Raw genomic sequence first — 21,379 nt, 5'->3', positions numbered from 1 at the left:
GAAATCTCGGATCTTCATCTCAATTTCGCTGTGAACGTGCAACTGCTCTAAAAAATAAGCTTAAAAAATCATCAGAATATATTTATTCCTTCCTTGACATCTAGTCCCATGAAACATACTTAAGAGTTTCAATTTCCTACAATGACTAAAAAAATCACTTTAAAACATTAATATAACACATTAAGCATTCCAAGAGCAGAAGACATATTTTTAGAAAGGACAGGGTAATAAAGCCTGAATTCTGGTTTAGGCAGCTCTGCACATGATTACCACCTAGATCCCCAAATCCTTGTATAGCCTAGATAGGTGCCATAAAAAGATTTAGAAAATTATACTGAAATTGGTAATAATGAAATCAAGGTAAAATCCAACTATTATGAGAATATGGAACACAATAATAGTGCTGAAACTTGATTAGTCAAGCTCATTTTTTCCCAGTGTGATTCCAGGAATGACAATTTTCATAACAAAGTCACAAAGACACAGCAGTCTTCACGATGTCTTGTTTGGAATACAGTTAACAGAGCACATGTAGGATGCCACCAGCAAGAGAACTAAATTATTCAAGACCTGGAAAACTTCACAGCTACCCTTAAACAGAGGATAGTGGTGTTACTAAAACCAGTATCAACAGGTGTCAGCCACAAGCTCACCTTGATATTGGAGCCAGCATAGAGCCTCTGAGCCAGCAGTCTCCCTGCCTGGATTGCTACTGGGGTGAGCTCAAGCTTCCCCTCCAATATATCGCCGATGGCATAGATATAAGGCACGTTGGTCTGCTCTTCATCTGTGACAGGTATTTTTCCAGTCCTGAAAATTCATTCAGTTAAAATCATCAATTACTCCTATTAATTAAGTGGAACAAAAAAATTCCCCTTTCTCCCAAAGAAGCCAAAATTGTGACTCTAGCAAAGGGCAGCATTCTAACGTATTATTTAAAAATACATACATACCTGCATACATAAAATAAAATAAAATGAGTATTTTAAAAGCTTAGAGACAATTCTGGAATAAGAAAACTGTAAGAAAACCTGGGAGAAAACTACAACAGAGTGGTTAAGAATATGTGTATTCTTGTTTCAGATTCTGTGTCTCCCTCTCTCTCTGACCCTCCTCCGTTCATGCTCTGTCTCTCCCTGTCTCAAAAATAAATAAACGTTAAAAAAAAAAAATTAAAAAAAAAAAAAAAAAAGAATATGTGTATTCTAAACTATAACAACTAGGTCTGTGAGTTGTCACCTCTATGATGTTGGGAGGGCTATTTAATATCTCTGAGCTTTATTTTCCCACCTATTAATGCGAACAATAATAATGAGAACACTGTAAGAAGAAAAGGGATGCCATCAACTACCTTAAGGGGCTGTGAGGATTAAATGAAAATAGGTACAAAATATTCAGCACAACGGTCCATGGCTCACAGTAAGTGCAGAATAAGTGTTAGCTGTTTCCATTATATAAAATCTAAGCTTTGGACCCCCTGGAAATAGGCTAGCATGTTTATTATGCTGGTGCGATATTTGGTCTGCTAAATCTTATTGGTGACCTCCTCAACAATTCTGTCTGTCTACCCTAGTTAAAAAATAAATAAAACAAAAATCCTCACACTAAGATTAGGAAGTCTCTTCTCCAGAATAGATGTTATTCCTAGAAGGGACAAAAACAAAACAAAACAAAAACACCTTTATTTTTTAGCTTCCAAGGCGGTTCCCATTCACAGCACTTGTTTCTACTTGGTTGTAAGGAAGGTGATATTGGGAAATACCCCAGACAGCAGATAAGCAGATACCACTGAGTCTCAGTTATCTCCTCTACTGCTATAGGCCAAAGGATTTTAACTTCAACCCTTGCAAGTAAGTTTTTCATACTTGTAGCTGTCACTAGAAATGCAGTGACCACTCGTCATCCTAAAACTTAGTAGCTCTCAACATGGTTCAGATCTACGTATTATTTAGTCAAGCTCAGAGCACATGCCTGCAATTAACTGGGGGGTTAGACTCTTTTATTCTATACACTGTACATTAAAGAAACAAACTGCAAGCCGCCCTATCTTCCACTTAGATTTTGAAAAGGAAAAAACAAAATAAAACAAACAGAAAATACCAACGTGAGCGGCACTGAAGGAAGAGATCTCTAGGCTTAAAAAGGGAAATCTCCAACTATGATAAAAACTAACTCTAACAATCTAAAACTCCACTATTAATCAGTATTATCAACAACTGAAATAATATTCAGTAAGACACAATAAAATTGTTTTCTTACTTGTCATTTATCTTTACCCCCACAGTTTCTAAGCCAAGTTTTCTTGTGCAAGCGTCTCTTCCTATTGCCAGCAATACCTGAAAAAGTATTAATATACCAGGTGAGTATGATTAAAAAGACTTCATGTAAGTTACTTAACCATTAAGCTACTCTGATTTCACTTTCCAGACCTGTAAAGAAATATTTCATTAAGAAAATAACGTAAGAGTTTATGGGGCACCCAGGTGGCACAGCCAGTTAAGTGTCTGACTCTTGGTTCCAGCTCAGGTCACGATCTCAGTTTGTGGGTCTGAGCCCTGAACTGGGCTCTGCACTATCAATGGACAGTGCGGAACCTGCTTGGGATTCTCTCTCTTTGCCCCGCCCCCCCCCCCCCCACACTCTTTCTCTCTCAAAATAAATAAACTTAAAAAAAAAAAGCAAGAGTTTAAGCAAATTAAAACAAACAAACAAAAAAATCCCTTGAACAGGATATAGCAGAAATCCTCATCTATTGATTAAGAAAAAAAGTTAGCAATTCCTTTATAAATCTAGTGAAGTTCAGAGACAAAGACAACATAGCCTATGACTGAATTAAGTTTTTTTTTTAATATTTTTTTTTCTAAAGGTTTATTTTTGAGAGAGAGGGACAGAGTGCAAGCAGGGGAGGGGCAGAGAGAGAGGAAGACACAGAATCCGAAGCAGGCTCCAGGCTCTAAGTTGTCAACACAGAGCCCAATGCGGGGCTAGAAGTCACCAACGGTGAGATCATGACCTGAGCCGAAGCTGGAAGCTTAACTGACTGAGCCACCCAGGCACCCCTTAAGTTTTGTTTTTCTTTTTTAAAGTAGTGAGCTATGAAGATAAAATTTTGAAGGACAGAGAAGTTCTACTTCATTTAAAAAGGATGTCTTTTTATAGCTATTTGACAAATGATATTTTTAAGTTACATGGAAGAAAATTTGAAGCCATCCCTATCCCAAAACAAATTACAATATCACAAGCAATATAGATGTCTTAGAATAGGAACATAATCAGGTTTTGAAAATAGAAAGCAGCCATTACATGTACCCAGCAAATATCCAAATAGCCAATAAGCACATTATTTGCTTTCTAATAAAGGGCTAACCTGGGTCCATTCCTTACCGTATTATACTCTCCTTCAATGGTTTCACCACCACTGGTGGACTGGGCTACCACCCTGAGTCGGCCTGGTGTCCCTGCTTCAATTTGTTCAACCTATAAAAGTGACAAAGTTTTACTCCACAATAAAGACATGTATCAACTCCCTCCTATCAGGTTGACCCAAAGTGAAAACACAAAATCTGGCATGAGAGGTCTTTCATGTCCCACCCCCCCTCACCATAACATCATTAGGACATTAAGAGATTTTTCTATTTTATCCCCCTTTTTCTTGCTGCTTAATGTTTGCTAGAGGGGCTTTCTTTCCAATAGTTCCCAAACAGAATAAAATTCAAAGAGAAAAAAGTGGGAAAGGAAAAAGCCAGAGAAAGCACACTACGATCCCTAAAACACAGCTAATGATGTCGCTCTTCCCAGGCTCCTATCTCGTAACTCACCCAGAGCCCTTAATCCCCTGGAGAGCCACTACGGCTCAAATTCAGAGATTGTCTTCTGGCTACAGACGTTCAGCTTTGTCAACAAAGAACAGACACTGGAGTAGATCAAACATGATACAGGTAAACAGCCAGAAAGCCCTAAAAAGCATAGTGAGCAAGGAGGTACGTTTACAAGGACGAGGGGTGGTCTTCGTTGTTCAAGATGTAGGGAAGAACAAGCAAGTCCCGGAACGTGCACTATGCCAGATGCGATTAAACATACCAGCTCACCACTCCTGGATGTCAACAATAACCTTCAGACTGCGTTGCAACAAATGAAAACCCTTATCACCTAGAGGCTTCTGCAAGCCTGCAGTTAACCTTGGTCTCTGCACTGGCAGCAAATCATGGGTTCCTGTAAAATATTTACTGGGAGAAACTCATAAAAGTCACCTGCAATTTCTACTCTACCTTTTAAATGCAACCACTCTGCATGGGAAAATGTCAAGGGTCATTTTACTTTCACCATTAATAAGTAGCAAAAGTTTCCTTCTCAAATTCCTTCCTTCTTACATAGTTAAGCCCATCTGAACATACTGAAAATGTCTTTCGTAGTTAAGCTATAATCTAATCTTTGGAGAAGAGCTGCATTAGTCAGATTACCTGCATTAGCTCAGATTTACCTAAAAATGATAAGGGCCTCATCTCACCTCTAATTCCTTCCTGCCTCACTCACTTTTGTGTTCCAGTTAGGCTTTTCCTATGTCTACAACAATTTCTGCATTTAGGACGACTTTATTCCCCACAATCTCTGTGCACATCACACAATGCGCTCTCGCCTTCCTCCCTGCCAAAGGCCGCTTCTATCAGGTCACTAAGGAACACAGCATGTGTTCACCGTGACCCAAGGAGACCAGAGACACCTTGGTAACCCAGGTAAAATGTTAATGTGCACAGACACAGGTTTATTTCACTAGGGGATAGTCTATGAGATTCTCAAAAGGGCCCACAACTCTCCCAATGTTAAGACATTATAGAGGAATGGTCAATTCATCTTGAACAAAGGAGGCAAGAATATGCAATGGGAAAAAGTCTCTTCAACAAATGATGTTGGGAAAACTGGACAGCTACGTGCAAAAAAAAAAAAAGAAAAGAAAAGAAAAGAAACTGAACCACTTTCTTATACTATACACAAAAATAAACTCAAGATTAAGGATCTAAATGAGAGAACTGAAACCATAAAAATCCTAGAAGACAATACAGACTTTCTATGACATAGCCACAGCAATATCTTTCTAAGATATGTCTCCTAAAGCGAGGGAAACAAAAATAAAAATAAACTATTGGGACTTTATCAAAATAAAAACCTTTTGCACAGACAGCAAAGGAAAACAATCAACAGGACTAAAAGACAACCTACTGAATGGGGGAAGATATTTGCAAATGACATATCTAATACAGGGTTAGTATCCAAAATATATACTGAACTTATTAAAAAAATAAAGAATTTATACAACTCAATACCAAAAAAAAAAAAATCCAATTAAAAAATGGACAGAAAACATGAACAGACATTTCTCCAAAGACATCCACATGGCCAACAGACACAGGGAAAGATGGTCAACATCACTCATCATCAGGGAAATGCAAATCAAAACCACAATCAGATATCATCTTACACCTGTCAGAATGGCTAAAATCAAAAAACATAAACATGCGGTGGCAAGGATGTAGGGAAACAGGAACCCTCATGCATTATTGGCAGGAATAGAAACTGGTGCAGCCATTCTGGAGGATCCTTAAAAATTAAAAACAGAACCACTGGGGCACCTGGGTGGCTCAGTCACTTAAGCGTCCGACTCTTGATTTCAGTTCAGGTCATGGTCACAGGGTTGTGGGACCAAGCCTCGCCTTGGGCTCTGTGCTGCCAGTGAAGCCTGCTTAAGATTCTCTCCCTTTCTCTCTCTCTGCCCCTCCTCTGTTTGCACTTTCTCTCGCTCTTTAAAACAACAACAACAAAAAAAGCTAAAGAAAAAAATAGAACTACCATATGTGATGCAGTAATTGCACTACCAGGTATTTACCCAAAGAATACAAAAACACTAATGCAAAAGGATATACGCACCCCTATGCTTATCGCAGCATTATTTACAACAGCCAAATTACAGAAGCAACCCAAGTGTCTATCGGTAGATGAATAAAGATGTGGTTTATATAAAAAATGATTACTCAGCCACAAAAAAGAATGAAATCTTGCTATGTGCAACAACACGGATGCTAAGCGAAATAAGCCAGTCAGAGAAAGACGAATACCACATGATTTCACTCCTATATGGAATTTAAGAAACAAAACAAATGAACAAAAGAAAAAAAACAGATGAACCATGGGGCACCTGGGTGGCTCAGTTGGTTAAGCATCCAACTTCGGCGCAGGTCATGATCTCACGGTCCGTGAGTTTGAGCCCCGCATCGGGCTCTGTGCTGACAGCTCGGAGCCTGGAGCCTGCTTCAGATTCTGTGTTTCCCTCTCTCTCTGCCCCTGCCCTGCTCACACTCTGTCTCTCGCTCTCTCAAAAATAAACATTAAAAAAAAAAAATTAAAAAAAAAAAAAACCAGATGAACCAAGAAACAGACTCTTAACTACAGAAAACCAACAGATGGTTACCAGAGGGGAGGTGGGTGGGGGATGGGTGAGATAGGTGATGGGGATTAAGATCACACTTCTCAGAATACTTAAGTGGCTCGGTCCATGAATAGTCCAACTCTTGACTTCAGCTCAGGTCATGATGCCAGGGTCAAGGGATCGAGCCCCAAGCCGGGTTCCATGCGGAGTGCGGGGCCTGCTTAAGATTCTCTCTTTCCCCCTCTGACCCTCTCCCCTGCTTGCATGCTCTCTCTCTCTCTCTCAAAACAAAACAAAACAAAACAAAAACACAGAACACACTTCTCATGAGCAGTGAGTAAAGGGTGGAAGTGTTGACTCACTGTATCGTACACCTGAGACTAATGTAACACTGCATGTTGCTGCTGCATGTTGGAATTAAAAATAGACATCACGGAAGCAGATGTTACTTTTCCATGGCACAACTTGTATGTACAGCTGCTGTTTTCTAACCACAGCCCTAAGGCAAATGGATCACATGTACTTCTACTCCCTAAAAGACACCTCCAGGAATCAAGGAGCGATAACTTCCAGGACCTGTGCTGCTTCCCCCTCACAACAGTATTAGACTTACTCTCTGCCAGGTACTGTTCTAATTACTTCCTAAGTGTCAGCTAATGCAATCTTCACAAGAACTCTGAGATAGCTGCTGTTATTATCCTAATTTTATGGAAGAAACTGAAGCTCAGAGAGGTTAAATAATTTCCCCAAAGACATACAGCAAGAAAATGGTAGGACAGTATCGAAAGTAGGTCATTCTCATCCCAACGCTCGAACTCTTATCAACATGAAGCGATTCTTAACACGGTCACCCAAAGGGCCTAAGTTAACCCGCTGAGCAAATGACAGCCAGAATTCCTTAACTTTAACACAACAGTCTCATCCTTACCTGCACTAAAGGAAACTCATCTATTAGAGACATGAGAAGTGATTGATTTTGTCACTTTTATGTATCAAAATATTTGTGATGGTGTTAACAATTCCCAGTGTAACTTGGCATATTTTTCCACCTTTTCAAAAGGAGACTAAAGAAGCAGAAAAAAAAAGGGGGGGGGGAGCCCATGTAACAAATTTAGATAATCATTTTCAGAGAAGCCAGAATAATACAGTGTATCTGTTGACGACATGGTACACAAGGACAAGTTTCTCATGAAGAACATTTAAAAATCAGCCGGGTCTTGAACTCTTATTTCAATCACTGGTGTGTACAAAGAAACAAAGGATAACAGACCAAAGATTATAAAGTGAAGGAATGTATGAAGGGAAACATTAAACAGAAGAGAACTAAAAGTAAGAAGGGTGAGAGGAGAATAAAGAAATTACTGAGCTGCAGAGAACAAAGCTCTTCAGGTGGCAGTGGGTACAAGTTCATATACCGACATCACAGCTGAGAAACAGCAGCACTCCCAATGGTTTAGACCGCAGAAGGAACGCTTCCATCACCTACCCCAACCCTCTCTCTCCTGCCTAAACAGGAGTATGAAACCAACAAACCTACCAGCAACTCCACTTACTTTTATTGGTATGAACTGTTTTATAAACTTGACACCATGTTCTTCCATATGTTCGCCAATTTTGTTGGCCATGTCCTGGTCAAATCCTCTCAGGAGGATGGATCGTACCATAACAGTGACATCTAAACCGATGCCAGCAAGAAATCCAGCACATTCCAAGGCGACATACGATGCTCCAACCACCAGGGTCTTACCCGGGCAGTAAGGTAAGGAGAAAAGATCATCACTGAAAAGAAATTAAAAAAAAAAAAAGGTGGGGGGGTGGGGAAGAAAAGAAAGAAATTGAAAATGTTCCTATGTGAGTAATGACTGAATCAAAGTAAATATTTTTGCTTTCTTAAGAATACACTTTTAAAAACTAAAAACATTCAATTGGCTACATACATAATCTATGAAAACTGTTTACGAGGGCTTAGACCCAGTTCCTTTCTTGCCACTCAGTTGCTCTGGGAGCAGCTCAAGCTGCCCATAGCCAAACAGTCTCCGAGGTGGAAGATCTATCTAGAACACGAATCAGCAAGAGAGGAGTAGGGGAAAACTTCCAACATAACCGTTTTGTCATATAAAAACCAACTATAAAGAGTAAAAGCTGACAAAATCTTTTAGCCAAGTAAAGAATACACGAGACGTGAGAGGGATCACAAAAGCATTTTTAGGAAATGAGTTTTTTTTAAATATGAGAAGGAAACCCATCCAAGACGGAGAAGACAACAGTCGCCATCTGAGCTGCCCCTGTATGAGGTGCCAAGGAAAAAAAATCACATACCCTTCCCGAAAAAGGGCCTGAGAAGAAATAATGTGTAACATGAGCAGAAACTCCTCAGCAGAAAGCATCCAAGAGGACACATTTGTCAACCATAGTATGTTAACACGTTTACAAAACATGCCCACACATGTATAAATTTCAAACAGAACTTTCAATATAAGTATGTATTTATATGTTAACAGTGATGTTAAGTGGGTGGTAAGAAAGACCCATGTTTATAGCTTTGAATTTTTTAAATGTTCTCTTGCATAAAAGAATTTTTTCCCTTCTCTTTTTCCCAGGCCCCTGTCCCTTTGGGCAGAAACACAGAAATTAAAAAAAAAAAAAAACCCTCAGAAGTTCTAGGAAATGGACTAAATGGGTTTGAAGAAAAAAACTGAAAAGTAGAACTCAACAACGGGTGCCTCCTTTTCTCCCTCCGGTGCCCCCTCACCTGCTGATGCAGAACTCTTTGTCACCAGGGATGCCCAGATACCGTGGCCTCTCGCCAGTAGCAATGAGAAATTTCTCTGCTGTATAAATTTTTTCTTTGCCTTTGTTATTTGTTGCCTACAAAGAAACCAAGTGCCAACTTTTAATAAGCTAGTGTTCATTAAAATTGTAGTTATAGTGAACAGAGGCCATTCGCCACATTAGCCAATTTGATCCTCATAAAAATTTGGTAATACGGGGGCGCCTGGGTGGCGCAGTCGGTTTAAGCGTCCGACTTCAGCCAGGTCACGATCTCGCGGTCCGTGAGTTCGAGCCCCGCGTCAGGCTCTGGGCTGATGGCTCGGAGCCTGGAGCCTGTTTCCGATTCTGTGTCTCCCTCTCTCTCTGCCCCTCCCCCGTTCATGCTCTGTCTCTCTCTGTCCCAAAAATAAATAAAAAACGTTGAAAAAAAAAAAATTAAAAAAAAAAAAATTTGGTAATACGTACTAAGGCTCTAAGAAATTAACGGACTTACTCAAAATCATAAGGCTAATAAGTGGCAGGGCCAAGACTCAGATCCAGGTAATCTGGCCCCAAATCCAGTATTCTTACACTGCTACAACCACACGGAAAAGGCCCATAAAAAGATGTGTCTGCAAAATCATCAAACTGGACAGTTTGGGCCACAGTGGCTTTTACTTTTATCGAGACAATCACTTTCTCTTTTCCTCCCCTACCCCTCACAAAAGTTTAAGACAGACAAACATTATTAGCTCCTCAGGGTGTCACACAATTACCTTAATCCTATGAGGACCTACAAACTGGCCATATGCATTCTCATAGGTCACTTTTCTCTCCCGCAGAGCGACCCGGTAGCCCCAGTTCAGGGAGCCGATGTAATTCTGTACAGCTTCTGTCATCTTATCCCAGTCATGTTTAACTGCACAAGAAAATAACACAAAATGTTTTTAGCTTTTCGATCGCCTGGCAAAGATCACTTCTCAGGAACTGTTCGCGTGGATTACAAAGGGCAGACCTTTTTGTCTGAAACAGCAGGGTCCTTCATTTCAAACACATAAACATCCTTTTCAAGCTCAAATATTCTTTCCTTTTTTAGAAAACTACCATACAATTACATAATGTCAGGCTTCCTGGAAAGTCTTAAAATAACCACGCATAATAACTAAAATAACCATGCATAATCCTTTTTACTTCTGTAGAAATGAACGGGAATTTTACTTTGATTGTAAATACTGATTGCTGGGGTAATGGTGAAGCCTGGAGGATTCTATACCCTGTAACAATCCCCAAGGGATCTTGATGTAGTCTGCAGTCACTAAACTGGTAACAATGTCTAAACCAGAGGCTGGTAAACAAAGGCAAATTAAGGCCCCACAGTCAAATGCAGCCCATCACCCTTTTTATAAGCAGTTTTACTAAAATACACCAATGATCGTTTATTTACACGTTGTCTAAGGCTTCTTTTGTGCTATGATGACAGAGCTGAGTAGTTGTGACACATCAGTAGGTCCCATGAAACCTAAAATATTTACTGTCTGGCCCTTTATAAAACAAGTTCGCTGACCCTTGATATCGACAGAGAATTTTGAGAGTCTGTCTCACTGCCCCCCCAAATCCCTCCCTCACCAAAGAGAGGACGATTTTTAAATTCTATTATAAAATGAATCGTTTGAGTCAGGCACAAATATACTGAACTTCAATGCATAAAAATCAATCATTTACTAATTAATACCTCATGAATAACAAGGAAAAAAATAGGATACATAGAAAATATACTCTGGTGGTATGATGAAGACAGATTCTAGGAAAGCTGTGGTTTAGAAGGAAGGAAAAGAAAACCAACATATACTGAAAGACTGTCATGGAAATGAGGAGTCTCAATCTTAGATTCAGGGTTAAGTAGCTTGACCACATAGGAGGTGGTGAACCAAGTCTACAAGACACAATGGCCAGCGTCTGGAATCGGGAATGACAGCACGAAAATTGGTTTGTGGCCTCCTAGAGAACAGATCATCGATGTTCGTTTCACAGAACCGTAAAATGTTAGACTTTGGGAGATCAATTCAACTTAAAAGGACAGTGACTGCAGAAGTCACTGTGACTGCAGAAGCCACTGTGACTGCAGTACTAAGAGGTCTAGGTGCGGGGCGACGGGAGTGGGGGACGCTGCCCACCTGCCCATCTGGCCTCCACCTAGCAACACCAGAAAAAAGATGATAGGGTTCACTTCCGGTTTCTCCACTAGGAATGGTACAGAATAGTAACTCTGCAATGATCTTGCTTTCTTTGTAATGATAATGGGATCCTCAAATACTTAATGTTTGAAAGGCAGATTTAATTCTTTTTTTTTTTTTTTTTTAACGTTTATTTATTTTTGGGACAGAGAGAGACAGAGCATGAACGGGGGAGGGGCAGAGAGAGAGGGAGACACAGAATCGGAAGCAGGCTCCAGGCTCTGAGCCATCAGCCCAGAGCCCGACACGGGGCTCGAACTCACGAACCGCGAGATCGTGACCTGAGCCGAAGTCGGACACTCAACCGACTGAGCCACCCAGGCGCCCCAAAAGGCAGATTTAATTCTTGAGCACAGGGAACTCAAATTGATAAATCTAAAATATATAAAGCAAAGAAATCTTCCAGAAAGGACCAATTCATCCAGTTTACATGACTGGGCTCCAGGTTGTTTGTTTCTTTGTTTGTTTAAAGGCCTGAGGCTTTCTCTGTACGTTCTCAGTTCAGAGCTTTAGGAAAAGGGCAGATCACACTGAGTCCTGGATGTGTTACTCCCCCTACCCCTGTCCCAGGCAGATTCAGCTATGCTGCCTGGTCCAGGTCCCTTTCCTCCTCCACTATGCCTGGAGCTATCTGCAGCGTCAGAGAAGACAACCCTCCCAGACAACTAGAGCGCTGTTCTTTGGTCAAGGACATGAGATTAGATAGGTTTCTATTCAAAAAATGTAAAATAAGCCTTCATACTTCATCTGTGGGAACAGGGATCAGCAGCCTCTAGGGGGTTCCCATTTGAAAAATACACCTCCAAGTTTCTTTCTCACTCTAAGATCTAATGACATAAAGTAATGTTTGTTTAAATCCACTATATTCCGAGTCGCCAAAATGAACAAATCAGGAGACTATAGATGCTGGAGAGGATGTGGAGAAACGGTAACCCTCTTGCACTGTTGGTGGGAATGCAAATTGGTGCAGCCACTCTGGAAAACAGTGTGGAGGTTCCTCAAAAAATTAAAAATAGACCTACCCCATGACCCAGCAGTAGCACTGCTAGGAATTTACCCAAGGGATACAGGAGTGCGGATCCATAGGGGCACTTGTACCCCAATGTTTATAGCAGCACTCTCAACAATAGCCAAATTATGGAAAGAGCCTAAATGTCCATCAACTGCTGAATGGATAAAGAAATTGTGGTTTATATACACAATGGAGTACTACAGGGCAATGAGAAAGAACGAAATACGGCCCTTTGTAGCAACGTGGATGGAACTGGAGAGTGTGATGCTAAGTGAAATAAGCCACACAGAGAAAGACAGATACCATACGCTTTCACTCTTATGTGGATCCTGAGAAACTTAACAGAAACCCATGGGGAAGGGGAAGGAAAAAAAAAAAAGAGGTTAGAGTGGGAGAGAGCCAAAGCATAAGAGACTCTTAAAAACTGAGAACAAACTGAGGGTTGATGGGGGGGGGGGGGGGAGGGTGGGTGATGGGTATTGAGGAGGGCACCTTTTGGGATGAGCACTGGGTGTTGTATGGAAACCATTTTGACAACAGATTTCATATACTGAAAAAAAAAATCCACTATATTCCTCATCACAACCATTTTCAAAGGAGGGAGGTAATTTACTGCTGCCTCAGTGGTAGACTCTGGCAGGCACAGAAGGCCTCTCCCACCAAGCCCAGCTCTGGTTCTTTCTGCTAGGCCACAGCAAGCTTCAGAGGTCCCAAGGCTTAATGAGAAAATTGAAGATAACAGAATAAACAAACCGCTAGGTTTCCATTTACCAAGAGTAAAGGGATTTAAACACAGGGCACAGCTCTCATCAAACACCTTGGGATTGCTGCTGCTAACAAATACAAGAGGAGTAAGGCATTAAAAACAGAAAAGTATGTATTTCTAATGGTAAAACCTGGAAAGGGGGAAGAAACACAAAAGTAACACTGTTAACATAGCTGAATAAATAATTTCTTTAAAGAGAGACAAATAAAACAACTTTGATCTGGTCCAACTTTTCAAACCCCATGAAATTCAGGGAGCTTATACTGGTTTTAGTGTATAGATCTGGACCATGCTACTAGTGACTCTTTATTACTTCAGTGGCTAAACATTTATTAGTTCTTTATTATGTAACTTAGAAATAAATTCAACATAAATAAGCATAGCCAGTCCTTATTGTTACATGACAGCTACAGAGATATTCTTTTGCTGGAAAGATCCGCCAATTCACCAAGTTCTATTTCACCATCTACCTGGTTACTGAATTTATTAGAATTGACTCACTTGGCCCTGTTAACAAAAATCCACATTCAGCGGAGGTCTGTACTTAACTCTTATCTTTTTAAGATTCTAAAGACCCACCCGCTATATATACTTCCTACATTTTTAAATTAAGAATTCTGTTCCAATGACTTCATTTTTCTTAAGAGTTGACAGTTTAAAGCTAACATCAATTAGTACAATATACCAATTTGAGTACTAGACCCCTGTGTGAATGAATAAAAATTGTGTGGCTGAGTCGTATAGCTCCCCGGCACTGTTTTTACCTAGATTTAAGGGACAGATTGCATTCACTACGTAGATGACAGTACATGGAAATTATAAAGCGGCGTCAATCAAAATTTGCTCGGAACAAACTTACTTTTTCCAACAAATTCTAGACTTTTTCAGAATAATATTCCTGTTACATGTCCTCTTTAAGAGGAAACTAACTTCGTTCAAATATACAACTTCCTTTGGTATCTGTAAAGGTTTTCCTACAAACCAGTAACCAAAGAACCAAGTGCTTGCCAAGTGCTTGCCAGGGTCTACTCTAATTTATTGAAACTCTGAACGGAAGAATTAAAAGCAGCAAGTCCAGAGGAAAGGACAGAAACTAATGTCTGCTGAGTGGCAGCTATTTTACCACCCTACTGTATCCAATCCTCATCATAGGCAGTAAATGGCAAAGTCACCAGTTGTGCCCAGGTCTACCTACGACAATAACCCACCTTTAACGCTGTCAGGAAGGCTAGGGTGAAGGAAAGAGTACGTGACACCACTTCAATCACATTACCCGTCCTACCTCTGGGCTCCCAGGGTACTCGGTCTGTACAGCGATGACGTTAGTGCATGAGTGGTTAACAGAATCTGCATGCTAACAGAATTTGTATTATTCATCTGAATTTCCCCAGCACAGACTCACCTGCAAATAGTGGACGCTCGACAATAAGATTATATGACTTTATCAGCAGAATTTCTAAAATTTCTAACATGTCTACTAAGAAGTCTAATAAATTAACTGAAGGGAGACCCTCTTATGAACCAGGTACATTAAAGGCAGGCTCGTCCCCCTTGCCCGTCACGTAACACGCGTTTGTGGGGAACCTGGTGCCAAACCATTCGTAAACGACCTGCTTCTGGGTCCGGGCTTCATACGTAGCAGAGCAGCTCCCTCACTGTGATCTAGCGAACGTCAGCCCTCGACACAAGGGTTTGTAAAAAAAATTTTTTTGATTTAAAAAGAAAAACAAAAGTAGGCTTCCCGAAAGGAAAGAGTGTATTAATGGCAGACTCAGTGGGGAGACATTCAGACATGGGAGTAAATAGTAACTTGGGGGGGGGGGGGTAGAGGTGGGAATAGCGGTGGACTACGGCTACATTATGTGTTAGATTCATATTCCATAGGTCAAAGGAATCAGCTCAACTACCCTTTTTGTTGGAAAGAGAAATGGACATGAGGCTGCCTGAGGCCCCAAAGGTCACGGACAGAGAACAGCCTCGTAAGGATCTGGGAAAGAGATATGACCGCAACGTAAGAAAGCTTTTAAAGTAACTGATCTTCTAAGATTCCAGACTTGAAAAAAAAAGTGCTGTTGATTTTAAACAGGAAGTAAACACATCAAACAAAGGAAGCATGACTAATTTGAGTAGGAGCAAAATTTTTCAAAGCATGTATTTATGCCTTGTTTTTTTAATATTTAATAAACTATTAATTAAAACTCAGAAAAAGTTATAGAATAATTTACCCTAGGAAATGTCCCATACCCTGTAGATCTCAAAACTAATATTAGATAAGGTTAGAGTTTCCCTCTTCAAGGACACGGTGACCTATGTCATTAATTATGAAGCTGTGCCAACCTCATTTTATTCTTCTACCAAATAATACAACCTACTTTCTAAAGGCAACAAATTCCTCTTCAAGTCCTCTAGGGTTGCTAGGGTACTCTAAATATTTTATCCAAAGACTAACCAACGCTTTCTCAACAAACAGAGTCCCTCTACCCCAAAAATAGCGCTCATAAACTGATTTCTTTGGACAGAGAAAAACAAAACAACTTCAAAGGAAAGCAAATTTGCACTCCCTTATGAAACTCTATGTAATTATAAGAATTGACTTGAGGGGCATCTGGCTGGCTCAGTTGATAGAGCAAATGACTACTGATCTCAAGGTCGTGAGTTCAAGTCCCATGCTGGGTGTAGGAGATTAGTTTAAAACAAAATAGGAATAATACAAAACGAATTTACCTGAAAAAATTCTGGTTTTCTTTTTTTCTTTTTTTTCTTTTTTTAAGTTTATTCATTTTTGAGAGACAGAGACAGAGCATGAGCAGAGCAGAGAGAGAGAGACATGGAATCCAAAGCAGGCTCCAGGCTCTGAGCTGTCAGCACGGAGCCCGACACAGGGCTCGAACTCACGAACTGTGAGATCATGACCGGAGCCGAAGTCGGACACTTAACTGACTGAGCCACCCAGGCACCCCTGAAAAAATTCTGGTTTTCCATTACAGAAAGACACTCTAAGTACAGTATCCGTTCTGTGCAGCTACGTGACGCAAGGTAATTGCAGTAATTTTATACATAAAAAACATAAACAATAAAAACTGCCAGATTATCCTCTAGTCTTGTAAAAATGGATGCTGCGTCCCCAGACCACAGCTCGCACCCCTCAAAAACACAAGCAGCCTCTCCCACCATACCTGTCTCCTCAATCTTCCAACCGTAGTTTCGAGAGTCTTGCACGGCTTGTCCTAACAAAGCTGCTTGGTGCATCAGTTTTTTAGGTATGCAACCCACATTCACGCATGTTCCTCCGAGACCTGCAACAACATCAAGAAATAAGTTTACACCCTGCTTCACGATCCTTGATAGAAAAAGGTCAGTAATCATTATAATGTGCTACAAAGGATCATAATTTATTTGCCCAACGTAGCCCAATACTGTTTATGCAAATTCATTCCTAAGTTTCAAGGCATTTCTAAGCTCAGAGAGCCTTATGGTATCAAACAGTGAGTGACCTCACCCTCAAACAAAAGAAAAATGAGATTTCCACAATTTCCATACCCTCAAAAATTCAAAATTGACCGTTGATAAAGATGCCAGAAATTGAAATTTTACTTTGCATGCAATCCTATACTTGCCACCAAATCTTTGAACAGAACTGTATGGTAAAGGGGTTATTAAGCTAGCCACAGTTGGACAGTGGTGGGTCTGGAACTACATATAAAATGTGGTGTATGTGAGCATTTTTTTTAAGATGGTGGTCTACAGCTTTCATGGATTCTCACAAAAGGATTCATGACCAAAACAAACACAAGCTTTAGCATCTCTGAGACTACAGAACGTGGCACTAGACTGTCTCCATTAGAACAAAATACAGGCAGGCAGGGAGGCAGACAAAATGGCGTGAGATTGCAAGATGGCAGCAGACGTCACAGCTCAGAAAACAGAAGCCTTCTGAGGAGAATGCTTCCAGACTGCCACTATGGAGTGCAACCTCCCCAGGCCAGAGGGGCTATCCCCAGCACAAGAATAGTGCCTGGGGCACCTGGGTGGCACAGGAGGTTAAGCATCCGACTTTGGCTCAGGTCATGATCTCATGGTTCAAGCCCCGTATCGGGCTCTGTGCTAACAATGAGAAGCCTGCTTGCTTGGGATTCTCTCTCTCTCTCTCTCTCTCTCTCTCTCTCTCTCTCTCTCTGTCCCTCCCTCACTCTCTCTCTCTCTCTCTCTCTCAAAATAAATGAACTTAAAAAAAAAAAAATGGGGCACCTGAGTGGCTCAGCTGGTTAAGCATGTGACCTCAGCTCAGGTCATGATCTCACAGTTCGTGGGTTTGAGCCCTGCATCAGGCTCTGAGCTGACAGCCCACAGCCTGGAGCCTGCTTCAAATTCTGTGTCTCCCTCTCTCTGCCCCTCCCTCACTCACGTTCTGTCTCTTTCTGTCTCTCAAAAATGAGTAAACGTTAAAAAAAAAATTAAAAAAAAAAAAAAAAAGAATAGTATCCAACACAACACCGACACCTAATAAATATCTGTTGAATGGATGAATTAGAAAGTGAGACACTCTCTTATTCAAGAGTTCCTGCTTCTTGCCTCCTAATCAGAGCAGCTAAGTCATCTTGGTAAAATTTATGTATCACATTAATCCCCTTCTCAAAGGCTTCCTACTAGGCTTCGATTAGGTCCAATTCCTCATCTCGGCCTACTGAGACCTGTACAGCCTGACACGTGCCTTCGTCTCTAATCTTACCTCCAGCTCGTATCACCCAGGCTACCACCATGAAGGTCTCCCACCTGCCTCAGGGCCTTTATATGTTCTATTCTGTGACAGAGACCGAGAAAAGTCCCCTGGAAGGTTCTTCCTCAGCTTTTGGCACAGCTGGTTCATTCTTATTCTTTTGGCCTCATTTAAAGGCCACCTCTTCAGAGGCCTTCCTTGATAATCTTCTCAAAGTTAAACTCTTTCCTCTACCCAGTTCCTCTCTATCCCACCATATAATTTTTTTTAGTACCACTCATCATAATTTGTAAAGTTCTTGCTTATCTCTTGTCTCCCCGCTAGCATATAAACTCCACAAGGACAAGAACTTCGCGTCTACCGCACCCACTGCTACATCTCCAATGCCCTGGTTCGTAGTAAGTATTCAATTAACATCTGTGGAATAAATGAATACAGAACATTGATTCCACAAGATTCGGAAGCAGCACGGGCTCTCCACTGAGATATCTGATTCCAGTTCTTATCGAATGTAGGAACTGGTTTTAAAACAGAAACCCACAGGTAAGTGTTTCAACTTTCAGTCATTAAATCCCTAAGTTTGCCAAATTACTCAAATCTTTAGTTTTAAATCATCATGGCAGCTGTGGAGAAGGTTTTGCATCATCCTGACACTGCCAGAAACTCCAAATTTTCAACATTTAACATTTCCATTTTAACTTAGCACACGTGAAAGAGGCACATATCTTTTTTGTTGTTTTAATTTAACTTTTAAATTTTCAATTGGGCTTTAGGAGCCATTTAAACATATGCCAGGGAAAAACCTGCTCCTACAAATCCACTTCTAAAATACTTCAAAGCTTACCCCATCTAGTTCCATGGGGGGTTGGAGTGACAAAATCCAGGACCAATATCTTCTTGTCATATTTGGCTGCCTCCTAGAAAATAAACGTATTAAAATGAACTCGAAAGGTGACCATGACAGACTAGAAATGGACTGTTAAAAATCCAAGCTATTCTTATTAAGCTACAGTGCCCACAGCATAACCAGTTATTACTGCCTGGAACTTCAGATACTGCACCAAGATGGTTAGTGAGACTCCAAAATAAAAATTAGGCAACTGAGACAGTCACAGGGTAGTTGTAAAGAACATACACAGCACAGTTGTAAAACTGTCTTCCGGACACACTAGTATCCTCTTACATAATTCCATGCAAACAGTAACATATTAAGCAATAATCTGAAGAACCTGGGGTCTTTTCTAAGCAGGCAGAAGGTGAATGGCCAGTAAAAAAGATTTAGGACAGTCTACAACCCTTGATTCAATCTGTATTCTGTAAGTATTTCTGAAAGTATTTTAAGTTTTATCTAATTCAGTATCTAGGCAGAATATTGGGAAAGTTTTTCTTCTCAAATTGTCAGATTTCCTAAAATTTCACATGAAAAGCCAGTAAGAAAGTTAATGGTATCTATGAGCTTTCCAAATAGATTTTAGGGGAGTGATGACAATAGTCAGAAGTTCATTTTGCAGAGTATCCTTTATCTTTTTCAGAGAATAAGTTTTGTGTATTGGCAACTACAACCTCCAAAGGTTATTTGAAAGGATTGAGTCTATGTTTCCTTTAAAACCAACAGAACGAGGGGCGCCTGGGTGGCTCAGTCGGTTAAGTGTCCAATCGCAGTTCCTGAGTTCGAGCCCCACGTCAGGCTCTGTGCTGACAGCTCAGAGCCTGGAGCCTGCTTCGGATTCTGTGTCTCCCTCTCTCTCTGTGTCACTCCTCCACTCATGTTCTATCATGCTCTCTCTCAAAAATAAACATTAAAAAAAATTTTTTTTAATAGAAGAAAAATAAAACTCACCAGAACTAGAGTAAAATACATCCAGTATTATTACTGAATTTTATAGCTAAGTATGGCTTCATGCCAGATGCTGGCCTGCTCCTCATTTGGGCAGCTTCATTTGAATCTACCCTTACTGACCCACAAGCTACACCTTTTAAACCATGTCATCTTTTATTTAAAAAAAATTTTTTTAATGTTGGTTTATTTTTGAGAGAGAGAAAGACAGCTGTCAGCACAGAGCCTACTTGGGATTCTCTCTCTCTCCCTCTCTCTCTGCAACCCCCCACCCACATGCACACGCATGCATGCACATGCTCGCTCTCTCTCTCTCTCTCTCTCTCTCAAAATGAATAAACTTAAAAAAAAATAAAAGTACCTGTTGGAGAAGGATGACAGGCCCAAGGGCCCTTGGCCCCTCACACATGGAAGATGTATCTCAATTTAGGACCAGGAGTCTCATTCCTTAACCTCCCTTATTTATACTTCCTCTCCCCCATGACCCCCAGACCAGAGTTAGTGGGTATTCTCTTAGTTCACTTCTTATACAAAGGAGGCAAACATTTTCAATTTTTTTTAATGTGTATTTTTGAGATAGAGCGTGAGCAAGCGAGCGGGGGAGGGGCAGAGAGAGAGAGGGAGACACAGAATCTGAAGCAGGTTCCAGGCTCTGAGCTGACAACACAGAGCTTGATGCAGGGCTTGAACTCACAGACCTCAAGATCAGACGCTTAACCGACTGAGCCACCCAGGTGCCCCAGGAGGCAAATGTTTTTAATGATTAAGTTTAAGGAATCCAATTGCTCTCCATTTTTCTACTGGGGAGGAGGGCCTGTGAACAGGAAAATCATCAAAGTGAAAAAAACCTAATATTGATATTTATAAAGAGTAAGAAATATATTTATTTAATTTCAAACTATTTCTATACCACACCTTTATTATCTTTGAAAAGTCAGCCAAACTTAAAATGAATGAAAATGTGTCCCAAAATACGGGGCACGGTACTGTCATGTAGAAGTACTTTCATAAAGAAGGTACAGTTCAACCTGGAAAACTGATTTACAAAATAGTCCCTTTGTAAACATGTCCTGCCCGAGTTAAGGTGCAGAATGTCACAAGAGTGGCTCAACCTAATTCCAGTGAGAACCGGCGGACGTCTATCAGGAGCGTGACTCCTACCCATCACCCAGATGACACACAGGAGCCTTGCCTTAGCAGCTGCCAGCCCTCCTGAGCCGCCTCCAACGATGATGAGGTCATAGTCATAGGACTCGGGAAGACCCTCCGAGCCGTTCATTTCCAGTAGCTTTTGAAGTCTGCCCTCCTGATAAGCCTAAAGAAAAGGAAGAGGAAATAAGTTAACTTAAAAGCAGCAATGCCTGAAAAGTTTTGTGAGAAAACCTTTCTCTGAAAAAAGCAAAAGGAATATTCAAAGGAAAAATATCGTTTAACTTCTATCACAGCACGCAAGAAGAAAATGTTCAACCCTCTTTTCGAGTGGTGACCAAGAATTTGCTTTTTGTTAGGACTGTCCTAATTCCTTTTCGCATCACAGATAGCTAACTGAAATGTTCATATAGTACTTCTAATGTTAGACCCTGACATTCCAACAAAATCAACTTAGTCCTAAATGAAGTATGATCATCAGTCCTTTTTCCC

At 40.7% G+C, this 21,379-nt stretch overlaps 1 protein-coding gene across 3 annotated transcripts in view; it reads right to left on the bottom strand.

Annotated features, from left to right (window-relative positions):
• Positions 1–21,379, bottom strand: part of TXNRD1 (thioredoxin reductase 1) — a 94,764-nt gene that overhangs the window by 27,470 nt on the left and 45,915 nt on the right. For all 3 annotated transcript variants that reach the window (XM_007096468.3, XM_007096470.3, XM_042993065.1), the window contains 9 exons: positions 20,931–21,053; positions 18,746–18,818; positions 16,361–16,480; positions 9,949–10,091; positions 9,174–9,289; positions 7,975–8,200; positions 3,385–3,477; positions 2,260–2,336; positions 654–810 (listed from right to left, as the gene is read on the bottom strand). In XM_007096468.3, coding sequence (XP_007096530.3) covers positions 654–810; positions 2,260–2,336; positions 3,385–3,477; positions 7,975–8,200; positions 9,174–9,289; positions 9,949–10,091; positions 16,361–16,480; positions 18,746–18,818; positions 20,931–21,053 — 1,128 coding nt within the window. The remainder of the gene's footprint in view (positions 1–653; positions 811–2,259; positions 2,337–3,384; positions 3,478–7,974; positions 8,201–9,173; positions 9,290–9,948; positions 10,092–16,360; positions 16,481–18,745; positions 18,819–20,930; positions 21,054–21,379) is intronic.

The sequence above is a fragment of the Panthera tigris genome, chromosome B4, assembly GCF_018350195.1.
Source record: "Panthera tigris isolate Pti1 chromosome B4, P.tigris_Pti1_mat1.1, whole genome shotgun sequence".
Lineage (NCBI taxonomy): Eukaryota > Metazoa > Chordata > Mammalia > Carnivora > Felidae > Panthera > Panthera tigris.
This window is presented reverse-complemented; position numbering and strand designations above follow the sequence as displayed.